Source organism: Dendropsophus ebraccatus, chromosome 14 (genome assembly GCF_027789765.1).
Source record: "Dendropsophus ebraccatus isolate aDenEbr1 chromosome 14, aDenEbr1.pat, whole genome shotgun sequence".
Lineage (NCBI taxonomy): Eukaryota > Metazoa > Chordata > Amphibia > Anura > Hylidae > Dendropsophus > Dendropsophus ebraccatus.
The window spans coordinates 30,053,050-30,069,625 of NC_091467.1; the positions used below are offsets into that span (position 1 = coordinate 30,053,050).

The following is a 16,576-nucleotide window of genomic DNA, read 5'->3' on the forward strand; positions in this document are numbered from 1 at the left end:
AGGATCCTATACATTATCATTAAGTCTATACTCGGTAAGTATGTAATATATGTAATCATGATAATATATGGTGATATATAAATCCCATTGTGCTTAATAATTAGCAGCATGTATATATCGTAGAAAATAAGATTATCATAAGATTACAGGTAAGTAATATATCATATGTAAACCTCCCTATGGGCATTTATCAGGGCTGGCTCCAGGTTTTTGTGGGCCCTTGGGCGAGAGAGCCTCAGCGGGCCCCTTTGTATAGCACACCTCGGGGCACACCTAGCACACCTCGGGGCACACCTACCAAATAAAGTTTGACAAAATATCGAAAAAAAACTTAATCCAGTAACTCACAGGTGACGTCTTCTTTGATCTGAGGCGATCGCTCTCTGTTTCCTCTCCATCTGGCCCAGACCTCCATGATGATTTCTTCCAGCTACAATTCATCTCTTCGGGACCTGTCAGACAAACATGTTAGGCTCCGCACTTTTCCAGCAACTTCCTTCCCTTTTTCCCACCCATAGGCTCCTATACAGTAGTAACTCCGCTGTTTGGTGTCATGTGCAGTAAAGTAAGGAGGTTTGTGGGTCCCGTGCTGTGCCCCCCATATAGTAATAATGCCCTCTGTCCCCATAGTAATGCCCCCTGCTCTGCCCCATAGAAATGCCCCCTGATCTCCCTCAGCACAAAAAAAAAACATACTTACTAATCCGGGGGACGGGTCCTCTTCTCCCTTGTGTGCGCCTTGTGGATCCACCAGCAGGCGTGATGACGTCATCGCTCTGCGCCTGTTGGTGAGATCGGATCCATGCTAGAATGGACTAGAATGGAGGTGCTAGAAGGAGGTCGTCCCCTTGGAGTCTGTATTCTAGCTTCTTCACCATAGAGCAGGCTAGAATGGAGTTACAATAAGAGACATTACATGAGGTATACCAGGGGAAACTACAACTCCCAGCATGTCCAGCCTGTTATTATGGGATATCAAAGGACATTACAGGAGGAGATTTAAGAGGAGTACTACAACTCCCAGCATGGACAGCCTGTTATTATGGGAGATGAGAGGCCATTACAGGAGGAGATATAAGAGGACTACAACTCCCAGCATGCACAGCCTCTTACTATGGGAGATCAGAGGCCATTACAGGAGGAGATATGAGGAGAACTACAACTCCCAGCATGGCCAGCCTGTTATTATGGGAGATCAGAGGCCATTACAGAAGGAGATATAAGAGAAGGACTAAAACTCACAGCATACAGAGGGAAGGTATTAGTGAGCCCCGCCTCCTCATGTCACATGACAATGATCACAGGTCCTTCATCCATATACAGCCTCTCCCGTTCTCAGCCCCGCCCCTTATGACGTCACCACAGGTCCTTCATCCATATGCAGCCTCTCCCATTCTCAGTCCCGCCCCCTTATGACGTCACCACAGGTCCTTCCCCAGTGCAGGAAACACGGCAGGTCCTTCCCCAGCCCCTCCAGCCCTCCCCCGGACTTGGGGTCTGCAGCACCCGCTCCCCCGGGGGTCGGTGATGCGGCGGGCGTCTGTCTCACTGCTTGGGCAAGTGTCGGGGGCCCCTTGAGCGGCCGTGGGCCCCGGCACTTGCCCGAGTATGCCAGGTGCTGACGCCGGCCCTGGCATTTATGATCAGTGATATTTCATAAGCCTACATACATAATAAATGCATTTGATGGACATGGGCTGAGGAATGGTAAATAGTAGAGATGAGCGAACCAGTTTCAAGTTCGAGTCGATCCGAACCCGATCATTCGGCATTTGATTAGCTGGGGCTGCTGAACTTGGATAAAGCTCTAAGGTTGTCTGGAAAACATGGATACAGCCAATGACTATATCCATGTTTTCCACATAGCCTTAGGGCTTTATCCAACTTCAGCAGCCACCGCTAATCAAATGCCGAAGGTTCGGGTTCGGATCGACTCGAACCCGAACCCGGTTCGCTCATCTCTAGTAAATAGTCAATCCCGATAACCCAAACCTATAGGTGTCCACTTTATCATAGGATTTCAGGTAAGGTAAGTAACAGTACATAATTGTTATAAATTTTCCCTGTACTGGATTGACAGTACTAATCTTTCTTGTACTGGTTTGACAGTACTTATCAGCAATATTCTTAGGTCTAAAAATGTATTTGCTCCAGAATCATGCGTAAATGATGCATTTGATGGAGATAGACCAAAAAATTACCAGTTCCAATAGCCCAAACCAATAGGTGTCCAATAACAAATATATATGGATCTGCTGTAGATGATTCTGAAATCATATTAGTATCTACAAGTGGCGGAAAGCAATATATTAGCGAACAAATGGTGTGGGTTGCTTACTGTTACATATAATGTCTTTGGGAGCCACCCAAAAATATATCAATGACTTAGGGCCCTATTCCACCGGACGATTATCGTTCAGATTATCGTTAAATCGTTCGAATCTAAACGATAATTGTTCGGTTGAAATGCAGTTAACGATTAACGACCGAACGAGAAATCGTTGATCGCTTTATAAGACCTGGACCTATTTTTATCGTTGCTCGTTCGCAAAACGTTCGCAAATCGTTTGCATTAAATAAGACGTTGTTCGGTCGTTCGCAGTAGATAATTCTAAAGAATTATAAAAAAAGCCGCAAAAGAAAAGCTTTCTTTGAGGTCGAGAGGACTCATACTGGACAGCCGGGGAATCCATCTTGCCTCTTCACGTAACAGCAACTTATCCTAACAGCCCTTTCTAGGTCCCAATTTAGGCTGGGCGATCCCTATGAAGCTAAGAGCTTTACATCTACCTGCATGAAACGTACGTATATGTCTGGAGATTGGTGTGTCTTCAGCATTTCTGACTGTGCTTAAATGGTTAGAGATCCTTCTCCTGAATTCCTGTACAGTCTTCCCGACGTATATCTTGGAACACTCACATATATATGCTATATATATGATACCCCTCAATCTACAGTTAATAAACTGCCGTATCTCATACCTTCTGTTATCAACTGGATTTACAAATTCTTTTGTAGTTGGGCGGTATTTGAAAAATTGACACCCTCCACATGAATGTGATCCAGTGATACTTGATCTTAACCATGATTGTGGATTATCACCCTCATAGTGACTGTGCATCAGAATGTCACCAAGGTTTTTACCCCTTCTGTAGGTCACACTAGGCCTAGGGCCCATGACATCTTTTAAATCCTGATCTCTAAAGGCCCTATTCCACGGAACGATTATCGGCCGATATGGACGATAATCGTCCCGTGGAATAGAGTGCAACGATCAGCCGACATCGTTCATGTCGGCTGATCGTTGCAGTCGCTTGTTTTTCAACATGTTGAAAAACAAGCGACTGATACAGCAACGATCTGCTGCCGTCGCTCCGTTGAATAGGAGCATCGGCAGCAGACGCTGCTATATCCTATGGGCTGCCCAGACGATCAGCGATCCTCCGAGCAGCCCCCCCCCCCCCCGCAGCTCCCCGCCGCCCCTCCTGCACTCACCCGCTCGCTGCTGCCACGCTGAAAAGCGGCGGCAGCGAGCGGGGAACGAGGAGCAAACGAGCGCTGAGAGTGCTCGTTTGCTCCTGTTAACGACCAGTGTAATAGGCCCTTAAGTAGGACTCGCCAGTGCCTACGTAGGATTGCCATGATGGAGGAAGCATTGGCATCATAGGTGCCTATACATCTAACTTTCTTTGGCTCACTTTGTTGTTTTGAATTAGATGACATGTCAAGGAGAGCAGTTCTATCTGTATTAAAGGCCCGCTAAAAAACCTTCTTAGGGTACGTTCACACCTACCGGATCCGCAGCGGATTTGACGCTTCAAGTTAGCAGCGAAATCCGCTGCGGATCCAGTACTGTGAATTTGAATGGGTCCCATACACGCAGCGGATCAGTTTTACCCTAGGGCAAACGGCGTAAAAACGCCCCCCCACACCCACACAAATTTGAAAAAAAATGTTTTTTGTTTTTTTTATTTCACCACACAAGTTTAATTTTTTTCTGGTTTCACTGCATATTTTACATCTTTATAAGGCTGGATTCACACGCTGTAACTGTGCGGCTGTATTTTTTATGCGGCTGTAAATGTGCGGGTGAAACTACGGCCGTGGGAAAAAATAGACATGCGGCTCAAAACATACGGTCATTTACTTGGAAATCTGGTTCAACTAAAAATAACAAATAAAATGTTAAGAAAGTGATGCAAACACCTCTGGATGCATCTGGGAAAGCAGGGAACACAGTTTACATGAATTGCTATTACCGGGGTTTGCGATCCTCTGCACTATAGCCGATGTCTCTCATGGTTAATATATTGAATTAATAAAACACATTAGCTGTCTAATAAAGTCCCTTTTATTGTTCAATAATTAAATGTAAACGATTCCATCATTTTGCAATTAAATATACTGTTAAAATAAATATATATATAAATAAATGTATATTTATATATATATTTATTTTTTGACAGTATATTGAATTGCACAATGATGGATTCGTTAGAATTAAATTATTGAACAAAGAAACTGTATTTATTTAAACGAAAATGTGTTTTCTTAATTAAATATTAATTAGTACAGGAAGCTCTATAAGCCGGTAATTCATATTCCCGGCAATAGAGCATTCTGTACTAATCATCACTTTACTTTACTCAAAACATCAAATGTTTCTTCTAATAATGCTATTGTGATAACATTATTAGAAGAAACATTTAGAATTATATGTGCGCTCAGCTGATTGGCTGATCGGCTGAGCGCACATATAATTAGCGGGTCCGCAGCACAGTGACTTCATTGTGCTGCGGACCAGCGAAGAGGACACATCGGGGTGAGTATACAGCTCTCCCCACCACCTCCCCAGCACTGCACCCCTCCCAGCAAGGAAGGGGGGGTCAGTTAACCCCTTCCTTGCTGGGATGGGTGCAGTCTGACATCAGTCTGGCCCCCCGGGGGTTAAGGGGGATGCAATACATCCTCCCTTAACCCCTTGGGGGTCAGACTGTAAGCAGCGATCTGTAAAGATGCTGCATACTGTAAGGAGCACAACACCGCTCACAATGATGGGTGTTGTGCTCCTGTTTGTGTTTTTTTTGTGTGTTTCTCCCTTTTTGTTTTTCAGATATCGGTATCCTGGGGATTACGTCGGATTCCATGGACTACGTCGATGACCAGCGGTTGTTCTTTGAATTTTTTAAATAAAATGGTCAATGAGGGGTGTGGGGGTGTTTTTATTTGAATAAAAAAATTTTTAAACTTGTGTCTTGTCTTTATTTCTTTACTTTTTAGACTTAGTAGTGGAAGCCGTCTAATAGACGGAATCCATTACTAAGTTGGGGCCTAGTGTTAGCCGGTATAAAATGGCTAACACTAACCCCCTATTATTACCCCAGTACCCAATGCCACCAGGGGTACTGGGAAGAGCCGGGTGCCAGTGGTCCCGGAGCGTCAAAATTGGCGCTCCTGGACCGGGCGGCAGCAGGCTGGTAATATTTAGGCTGGGGAGGGCCTAAACCAATGGCTCTTCCCACCCTGGTGTTACCAGGCTGCTGTCGTTTGGTTTTTAACCCGGCTGGTTATAAAAATAGGGGGGACCCTATGCGGTTTTTTTTTTTAAATAAATAAATTATTAAAAAAAACCGCATAGGGTCCCCCCTATTTTTATAACCAGCCGGGTTAAAAACCAAATGACAGCAGCCTGGTAACACCAGGGTGGGAAGAGCCATTGGTTTAGGCCCTCCCCAGCCTAAATCTTACCAGCCTGCTGCCGCCCGGTCCAGGAGCGCCAATTTTGACGCTCCGGGACCACTGGCACCCGGCTCTTCCCAGTACCCCTGGTGGCATTGGGTACTGGGGTAATAATAGGGGGTTAGTGTTAGCCATTTTATACCGGCTAACACTAGGCCCCAACTTAGTAATGGATTCCGTCTATTAGACGGCTTCCACTACTAAGTCTAAAAAGTAAAGAAATAAAGACAAGACACAAGTTTAAAAATTTTTTTATTCAAATAAAAACACCCCCACACCCCTCATTGACCATTTTATTTAAAAAATTCAAAGAACAACCGCTGGTCATCGACGTAGTCCATGGAATCCGACGTAATCCCCAGGATACCGATATCTGAAAAACAAAAAGGGAGAAACACACAAAAAAAACACAAACAGGAGCACAACACCCATCATTGTGAGCGGTGTTGTGCTCCTTACAGTATGCAGCATCTTTACAGATCGCTGCTTACAGTCTGACCCCCAAGGGGTTAAGGGAGGATGTATTGCATCCCCCTTAACCCCCGGGGGGCCAGACTGATGTCAGACTGCACCCATCCCAGCAAGGAAGGGGTTAAGTGACCCCCCTTCCTTGCTGGGAGGGGTGCAGTGCTGGGGAGGGGGTGGGGAGAGCTCTATACTCACCCCGATGTGTCCTCTTCGCTGGTCCGCAGCACAATGAAGTCACTGTGCTGCGGACTGGCTTATTATATGTGCGCTCAGCCGAACAGCCAATCAGCTGAGCGCACATATAATTCTAAATGTTTCTTCTAATAATGTTATTGTCATAACATAATTAGAAGAAACACTTGATGTTTTCATTAAAGTAAAGTGATGATTAGTACAGAATGCTCTATTGCCGGCATATGAATTCACGGCTTATAGAGCTTCCTGTACTAATTAATATTTAATGAATAAAACTCAGTTTCGTTGTTCAATAATTTAATTCTAACGAATCCATCATTGTGCAATTCAATATACTGTCAAAAAATACATATATAGATAAATATACATTTATTTATATATCTATTTTTTTTAACAGTATATTTAATTGCAAAATGATGGATTCGTTAGAAATAAATTATTGATCAACGAAAGTGTCTTGATTACAAATAAAATGTCTTTGATTAATTTAATATATTAACTATTAGAGGCATCGGCATTCGGCATCATTGCCGGCTATTTTTGAAGTACTCCGTACGGACCGCCTGTCAATCCACGGCCGCATGTCCAGCCGCAAACAATGGTCTTGTTCATTTTTTACGGGTCCGTTTACGATAGGGCCGTAGATTCAGAGATAGTGTGCACTGTGCAGCCGCATATCCTATACTTCCCAGCATACACACGAACCATCAAAAATACCGCCGCACAATTACAGCCGCACATACAGCCGCACTCTTACAACGTGTGAACCGAGCATTACGCTGCCATTGCAAAGTACAATTAGTGGCGCAAAAAATAAGGGCTCATCTGGGTCTCTAGGTGGAAAAATGCAAGCGCTATGGCCTTATACATATATATATATATATATATATATATATATATATATATATATATATATATATATAAATATACACACACAAGGAGGAAAAAACAAAACTGCAAAAATGAAAATTGCCCGGGTCTTCTAAGGGTTAAAGGGGTTGTCTAGGCTTAGAAAAGCATAGTCACTTTTTTTTTTTTCTCCAGAAACAGTACCACTCCTGTTTTCAGTTTGGGTATGGGTTTTGTAGCTTAGTTCCATTAAAGTGAATGGAGCTAAATTGTAATGTGTCATATATTTGTAACTCACTTCATTAACCAAAAATGACCCCTTACCCTAAAAAAAAAAATCAGCTCTTAAACCACATCCACTTGTTGTCAGTAGAGATGAGTAAAGTGGGTTTTAATAAGGTTTGTACAGAGCCAAACTGTTAACTTTTGAATCCTGATGTCTGCCCGCTCCGTGGAGAAGGTGGATACAGCCTGAGGACCACCTTGAAAACATGGGTACAGGCTTATCCGTAAAAAGACAGAGCAGATCGGTGAAAGCTGCAAACACTAAAACTGTGTGGAAATATTGAAAGGAAATATAGAGGGGAGGGTTTTTTTTGTTTATTTTTTGCCATACCTGAGGCGTGTGGGGGGAAGAGGGGGGGTTAAGAGAGGGGGGGGAGGGATAAAAAAATTTGATATTACGATGGAATATTTAATTGTTGAAGCATTTATTGTTTTATTTCCTCTTATGTTTGTGATGTAAGATGGAGTTTTGTTTTTTTTTAAACAGAAATAAATAAATAAAAAAAAAAAGACAAAGCAGATGAGAACACAAAAAATGGGAATGGGCTTACATTTTGTGCACCTCTAAGCCGAGGCAGTCTGCCTGCTGGCAATGATCCACACTGTCCCTTAAAGGTAAAACATGGCTTCCCTCTCATTCCTTACCAGCTTCAGTCCAGTTTACTGTCTCCAGCACTAGATCATAGAGAACAGAGCAACAAAGATGGAACTTAACTGTTTGAGTACTACTGGCAAACAGACCAACTCTGCTCCTGATTCCTAAAGTTTAGAGACTGAGAAGTTGCCGTGCACCATGAAAGAGACTCTCAGAGGCTCAATAACAGCAGTGAGAAGCACTAACATCACCTTGAAGGGTTAATCTAACAATGTTTTTTTTTTCTATTTCAGAATTAGAAATATGTGAAGTGTTACCTTTTGCTTTTTGTTTGCAGCATTGTTTTAGTTATTCTGCATTCCTTGTAAGTTGTTTCTGTCACTGATGCAGCATGGGTAATGTTCATGTGACCAAAGGGGAAATTACGAGGAAGAAAATGAAGAAAAAAAAAAATTCAAAGTATTGTAAACAGATCATCTGATACAATGTCAGGTGGAGCGTCTGGCGATAGCAGGGGGGGCTGAGGCTGGGTTCCCACTGCGTTTTTTTATAATGATCAATACAGATGCACACAAATACATCCATTTTTTTCATCCGTTTTTGCATAAAACGGATGACAAAAAAATGGATTGAGAAACACAGTGTGAAGCCAGCCTTACATGTGCCTCATGGCTGATGACAGAGGCCACGGGATAGCTTTCCCTATGTACATTAGATTGACTTCTGTAGAGAAGAAGATACAGTGGTACCTTGGTTTAAGAGTAACTTGGTTTAAGAGCGTTTTGGTTTAAGAGCTGCCTGTACTGGGTGGGAGGGCGAGTGGGGGAGGGGCATGGACTGCGCAGGGTGGTCTACAGCCCTGTACTCTGACCCAGGAAGTCTCCCTCACCTTCCAAATCATAGCAGATCCACTTCAGGCTTCAGGGGACAGGACTGTGGAGGTAATCTCTCCATAGCTGTAACCCCTCTCTCCCCGGACAGAGTGCTGCATGTATGTGCCCACATCTGCCCTGATCATTCTTTCCTGCTCCCTGCAGTCTCTGTCAGTCCTTGTCCATTTTCGGATATTGTCCTCTTAAACGTCAAGTGTTGCCCTTTGTGGCACTCAGGGAGCGGTTTGATCTTCCTTTGAGGGCAGCGGCCTATCATGAACATATCTCATACTTTGCTTCGGAAATCACTGGCCATAAGCTGTTTCCCATCCTCTCCATTACTGTACAGTAACTTATAATATCACAGATTCTGCTGTTTCTGAATGTTTGTTTCATTTGTTTTACATGTTATTCAGAATAATAAATCATTATTTATGGGGTGTGGAACCAATTGTCTGCATTTCTATGATTTCTTATGGGAAATTTTGCTTTGGTTTAAGAGTGGATTTGGATTACAAGCACGGTCCCGGAACGACTTATGCCCGTAATCCAAGGTACCACTGTATAGTGGATGTGGCTGGGTAGTGCTGTTCCTCCCTTAGACTGTGATGTGGCGTGAGAAGTGTTGGTCATTGAGTTTTTTGTGGTACGGTTTATTTCCAACAATAAAATGATTGCTTCCTTTTCTCACTTCATTTTTTTTTTTTAATTTTCACTAAATAGACAGACTATATAGAGAACAGTATTGGGCCCCAAAGGGGAATTCCAGTCCCTGTGTAAAATTAAAAGGGTTTATTCAGATCCTACCTCACCCATATGCAATGTCCAATAGCTGCCTAATGACGCCATAATAACAGGCAGCTATTGAATATTGCCTCCAGACCCCCTCATCTCATCTGAGATGGCCAGAGAGAGACCCTTATCTGCTCTCTGGATATCCCTTTTAATATGCTGCCAGGTCAAAGGGCAAACGAAAACGAAATAAATAAAAATACTTGCTTATCCGTGGTCACAGACCTTCTTTCTGCTTCAAACACCAGACTTGGGGCCGTATTAGTCAGCCTGATACTTCCTGTAAGCGAGCGCTGATATGCTAGATCAACGCTCATTTACCGAGCCTACATCGTTTAGCAAGGGCGACATGGACATCATTAGAGATGTCTATGCAGCCCTTGCCCTTAAACTGTATTCATTACCTCTCAACGCTCCTAAAGTTGTTCTGCCTTTTGCTCGCCTCCCAGAGCCACCATGGTAGCCACAGTGATTGGCTGAGCTGCCTGTCAGTTCAGAGACCTGCTCTGAAGCTACAGTGACATAAATACCTCACATAGTTTTTAAAAGGTTATATAAAGAGATATATGTATATCGTCCACAGAGTTTCTTTTAATTTTGTATGTGAATAGTTCCTCATTGTTACTAACGCAGAACTGTAATAGGAGTCACTATAGGAGTCCTGGAAATTTCTTTTCCCCTCTATCTTTCCCCATCAGCTGTGAGTGGTATTTCTGAGAAGTTGAAACATACAGTATAGAAACCACCGCAACTCAGCCACAATGTCGCCAAGTGATAGGGTCCTATTCCACGGGCCGAGGAGGGCTCGATCAACGATGTAAACGAGCGTCGATCTGCAAGATCGCCGCTCGTTTACTGGGCCTATTCCACGGCCCGATGATCGTTGAGTGAGGGCTGCAGGGACATCGTTACTGATGTCCTTGCAGCCCTTACAGCATCATACATTACCTATCCAGGCTTCTTCTCCGCGCTGTCTTTATCCCCGGGTCCTGCGCTCTCTATCTTTAGAATGGCCGAGCAGCTGACAGGCCACACTCAGCCAATCACAGGCCGCGGCGGTCCCGGCTTGTGATTGGCTGAGCGCTCCGTCAGCTGACCGGCCATTCTGAAGATAGAGAGCGCGGGACCCGGGGATGAAGACAGCGCGGAGAAGAAGCCTGGATAGGTAATGTATGATGCTGCTTCTTCTCAAATCGTCGGTCGCCCGCCACTCACCGCTATTCAACCGTAGCGATGCACAGTGGGGGAACAATGATTTTAGGTCTGGCCCTAAATGAACGATCAGCCGATGACATGATCATCGGCTGATCGTTCTCTCTATTTCACCGAACGATAATCGGCCGAATCGGGCCAAATGGGGCCGATTCGGCCCATTATCGTTACCGTAGAATAGGGCCCATAGGGTGTATGGTGCATAGGGTGTAAGTCGCTAACCTACTGTTGAATAAAAAACTGCAGAAACCAAAACTCATCTGAAATTAAAACCTGTAGAAAAACTGCCCTGATGGGACGTTTATGACATGTGTTTCTATGGCTGAGCGGCTGTATGCAAGCCTTACATCACCGAGCATGATGCCAAGTGCCAAGATGGAGTGGTGAAAAGCCACCACCGGACTGTGGAGCAGAGGACTCTGTGTAGTGAGGCTTTTCTATCTGGTATCTGATGGATGTGTCTGGGTTTGGTGAATGCCAGGAGAACCTTCCTGTGACCACATTATGTCAGCTGTAATGGTTAGTGGAGAAGGATGAAGTTATTGATTCTTTTTCAGGGATCGGCCTTGGCTCCTTAGTTCCAATGAAGGGAAATCCTAAAGCTTCACCATACAAGGAACATTCTGGGCAAATGTTGCTTCCAAGTTTGTGAGTTTGGGTTTGGGCCTTTTCTGTTCCGACATGACTGTGCCACAGTGCACACAGCAAGGTCTATAAAGGCATGGAGTGTGGGGGGTTGTCTGGTGACTGACCGCACAGAGTCCGGACCTCAACCCCATCATACACCTCTGGGATAATCCTGGCCTCTTCCAATCATTTGTCTTCTGGATAATTGGGTGATAATTCCCACAGACATCTCCAACGTCACATAAATGTATATGGATTTGAGAGCAATGAGATTAGATTGATAAGGGGAATATTACCTGTCACAATAACTAATAACCAGGTCAGAGGTGAATTATAGATGCGCTTGTATCATTTATACAGCAGTTGCACTTCCTCTTTGACAATATTATGTGGTTTCCTCTCATGTACAAATTATAGTTGCATCATGTTTGTTATGCAACTGGAACAGAACATTGTACAATCTGATGTATAAATATTTCTGCATAGTCATTCAGAACATATCTGCTATTGGTAAAACTGTGCTGAAACAGTAAGATGTATTCATCTAGATCAGGGAAGGGGAACATGTGGCCCTCCAGCTGTTGCAAAACTACAATTCCCACCATGCTGTCCATTTGTAGTTTTGCAGTAGCATACCTCCCAACTGTCCTGAATTTGGCGGGACAGTCCTGTTTTTGGGGTCATATCCCGCCGTCCCAGGACAGCCCCCATGTGTCCCGCCGCCCCCCGGACCTCAGTTACACTAGAAGAGCAGGAGACATCTGCTTCCTGCTCTGCTAAACCTCTTGTGGCCGGAGGTGTCATTCTGCCTCCAGCCACAAGAGGCCACTCTCTCCCCTGTAGTTCCGGCATATGAGTGACGTCACTCATGTACACAGAGCAGGGAGAAGAGACGCTGGAGGACACAGCAGCTCAGCTACAGAGGTGAGTATATTGTTTTTTTATTGTACAGGGGGCATTGTCCACATGGGAGAGAGGAGGACTGCCTACCAGAGGGCAATGGCTACCTGAGGGGGGCTTACTACCAGGGGGCAATGGCTACCTGAGGGGGGGGGGGCTTAGTACCAGGGGGCAATAGATACCTCAGGGGGGGCTTACTACCAGGGGGTAAGGCTACCTGAGGGGGGCTGACTACCAGGGGGCAATGGCAGCTGCATACTGCTCCACAACTATAACCCCCAGCATGTCCTGGCAGCTGCATACTGCTCCACAACAGCCCCCAGCATGTCCTGACAGCTGCATACTGCTCCACAGCTACAGCCTCCAGCATGTCCTGACAGCTGCATACTGATCCACAACAGCCCCCAGCATGTCCTGACAGCTGCATACTGCTCCACAGCTACAGCCTCCAGCATGTCCTGACAGCTGCATACTGCTCCACAACAGCCCCCAGCATGTCCTGACAGCTGCATACTGCTCCACAGCTACAGCCTCCAGCATGTCCTGACAGCTGCATACTGCTCCACAACAGCCCCCAGCATGTCCTGACAGCTGCATACTGCTCCACAGCTACAACCCCCAGCATGTCCTGACAGCTGCATACTGCTCCACAGCTACAGCCCCCAGCATGTCCTAACAGCTGCATACTGCTCCCCAACTACAACCCCCAGCATGTCCTGACAGCTGCATACTGCTCCACAACTACAACCCCCAGCATATCCTGACAGCTGCATACTGCTCCACAGCTACAGCCCCCAGCATGTCCTGACAGCTGCATACTGCTCCACAACTACAACCCCCAGCATGTCCTGACAGCTGCATACTGCTCCACAACTACAACCCCCAGCCTGGCCTGACAGCTGCAAACTGCTCCACAACTACAACCCCCCGGCATGCCCTGACAGCTGCATACTGCTCCACAACCCCCAGCATGTCCTGAAAGCTGCATACTGCTCCACCACTACAACTCCCAGCATGTCCTGACAGCTGCATACTGCTCCATAACTACAGCCCCCAGCATGTTCTGACAGCTGAATACTGCTCTACAACCACAGCCCCCAGCATGTCCTGACAGCTGCATACTGCTCCACAGCTACAACCCCCAGCATGTCCTGACAGCTGCACACTGCTCCACAACCACAGCCCCCAGCTTGTCCTGACAGCTGCATACTGCTCCACAACTACAACCCCCAGCATGTCCTGACAGCTGCACACTGCTCCACAACTACAACCCCCGGCATGCCCTGACAGCTGCGTACTGCTCCACAACCCCCAGCATGTCCTGACAGCTGCATACTGCTCCACAGCTACAACCCCCAGCGTGTCCTGACAAACCAACAGCCTTGATCAGTCAAGAAACCTACACTCCTACTGCTGAATTAAATAACATTATGTAAGAATTTTAAAAAAAATCGTAATTATTTGTGCCTAAAAAGGATATATGAAAAGTTTAGTATTCCCCTAAACCAATCTTTTGTGGTTAGCACAGTGATGTTTTGCAATGTATGTATTTATAAGAATATTCTCAAAATCTTCAGTGCCGAGAGTAGATTTCTAGAATCTTCTGGAATTGTGAGACCTAGCAAGAAGCTTCTAGAACAGTCTAAAACTATCTAGATCTCTCTGGGACTATCCACACATGTCTGGGATTGCCCCACAAACGCACATAGCAGTATGAATACAGTTACCTTGAACTAACTAATTCATTTGATGTTCTGTGGAGTATAAATGATCTAGTATGTGTAGCAGAAGGTCTAGGCATCAGGAGGTGGATCCACTGGATCACTGAGGAGTGCTATGGCTGTGGCTGTGTCCCGGTTTTCCAGGCGGTCCTCCCGCTGTATCCACCCTCTCCACGGAGGTTTAAGACAGCGGGAATCATTGCCGAGAGTCTGGGTTCATACGAACCCGAACCTCGGCAGGTTCGGACCATCCCTAGTGCTGATGTAACCTCTACAAGGAGCGGAGTATAAGAAGTCCCCAGTTTTCACCAAAGCCTGCCACAAGACAGGATAGGCTTTGCAGCGGGAACCTCCCAGGTTGCTACCCTCAGAGAAGGTCCCCGGTGACCACCAACTGAAGGAAATGAAGGAGCACTGAAGTTCATAGCTAAATGAACCACTACTGCAGACAAACTTAAATGTACTATAAGATGACATCAACCAGACTAGGCTGAGAACCAGGGATGGAAAACGATCCAAACAGGTAGAATGTCGCTAGGAAGCACAGATGCCGGTGGCTGGAGGTGGAGGTGGTTGCTGACTGGAACAACACCAACAACTGAGCACACAGGATTAAAGGTAATGGCAATAAATACCCTCAGGTGACAAGCCTAGAATTTACTAGAACTTGTGTGCTGAGCCTTTAAAGGGGTTATCCAGCGCTACAAAAACATGGCCACTTTCTTCCAGAGACAGCCCCACTCTTGTCTCCAGCTTGGGCGGAGTTTTACTGCTCAGTTCCATTGAAGTGAATGGAGCTTTATTGCAAACCGCACCTGAACTGGAGACAAGAGTCGTGTTGTCTCTGAAAGAAAGTGGCCATGTTTTTGTAGCACTAGATAATTTAAATACAGCTGAACAGGTCTATGCCTGCCACTAAAGGGAGTCCAATCCTTCAGGAAGAAGCTGCCGGAAGGTAAGTACACTAATGGTGGTTTTACACGGAACGAATTTGCATGATAACGATCTAATTCGAACAATAATCGTCCGTGTAAACGCAGCAAACAATCAAGCGACGAGCGAGAAATCGGTCATTTTGATCTTTCAACATGTTCTCAAATCGTCGTTGATCATTCGCAAAAAATTCGCAGATCGCTCCGTGTAAACATTCTTTTAAAGATTTCACCTATGTGAGAGATAGGCTTAAGCGATCGCAAAACGATCGCATAATGATTTTTCCGTACGATGTATCGTTCCGTCTAAACGCTGATCGTTATAAAAAAAACATTGTTCATTCAAAATCGTTTATCATGCGATCAGGCGAATTATCGATCCGTGTAACCTCTTAAGGACCCATGACGTACCGGTACGTCATGGATCACTGTCACTTAAGGACCCATGACATACCGGTACTCGGGTCCTTTAAGAGGGCGCCGCGGACCGGCCGCATGCGATCGGGACAGATGGCCTGCAGAAATACACTGCAGGCCATCTCTTCCTGTCGGCATGGGGGGTTGTTAACCCCCCCTCCATGCCGACGATCGCTGCTATTGGCTGATCAGTTCAGATCAGCCAATAGCGGCGATCGGAACCTTTCTGGGCCATCGGTGACCCGATGACCCGGAAAATAATGGCGGCCGGTGCTGTCCGAGACAGCACCGACCGCCATTACTGTTAAAAGTAATGGTGGCCACGGTGCCACGTCCCGATCGCCGTAACCGGCCGGCGATCAAAGTCCCCAAAAATGATAAATACCTGCTCTGGACCCCTCAGCTAGGACTCTGCATACTGGATCGCTTCAAGGCATACCACACTACATTGGAGATCTACATTTTCTAAATTCTGTCCCTTATTCCTATTTCAGGGGTCACGTTGATCCAGGGATTATTCTGATCGCCATTATGAGGGTTTTTTTGCCTTCCTCTGGATCAACACAGGTTGAATTTGATGGACTCAAAAAGAACAAAAATATCAGCTCACCATGTGGTTCACTTCAGATAATGGAGGCTCTCCGTGACAGAAGCAGGTGAGATCCTTATTGCGGGCCGTTCCCCGTTAGTCCATAAGACAAAGAGAGAGTAGATGATCTCCAGCTTCATAAAACGTACTTTTTATTTATTTCGGCAACATCATAAAAGTGCAAACATTAAAAACACGCCGACGCGTTGCGAGGTAGACCCTCTTAATCATGGCACATAATACAAGTATACAAGGATATAAATACCTTTAGCATGATGTGACGTAACCTGTGGGAGCTAACCCCACCTGTGGACAACACCTGACTCCTAGAGGCCACATGACCTGCTCACACAAGGCTAAGGGAAAAATGCGTACCGGATCAG

General features: G+C 45.5%; 1 protein-coding gene across 2 annotated transcripts in view; it reads left to right on the top strand.

Moving 5' to 3' along the window:
- Positions 1-12,501: 12,501 nt before the first annotated feature.
- GRN (granulin precursor) overlaps positions 12,502-16,576 on the top strand; it is a 29,085-nt gene continuing 25,010 nt past the window's right edge. For both annotated transcript variants that reach the window (XM_069951467.1, XM_069951470.1), the window contains exon 1: positions 12,502-12,558. In XM_069951467.1, the coding sequence (XP_069807568.1) occupies positions 12,503-12,558 (56 nt within the window). In that variant the 5' untranslated portion in view covers position 12,502. The remainder of the gene's footprint in view (positions 12,559-16,576) is intronic.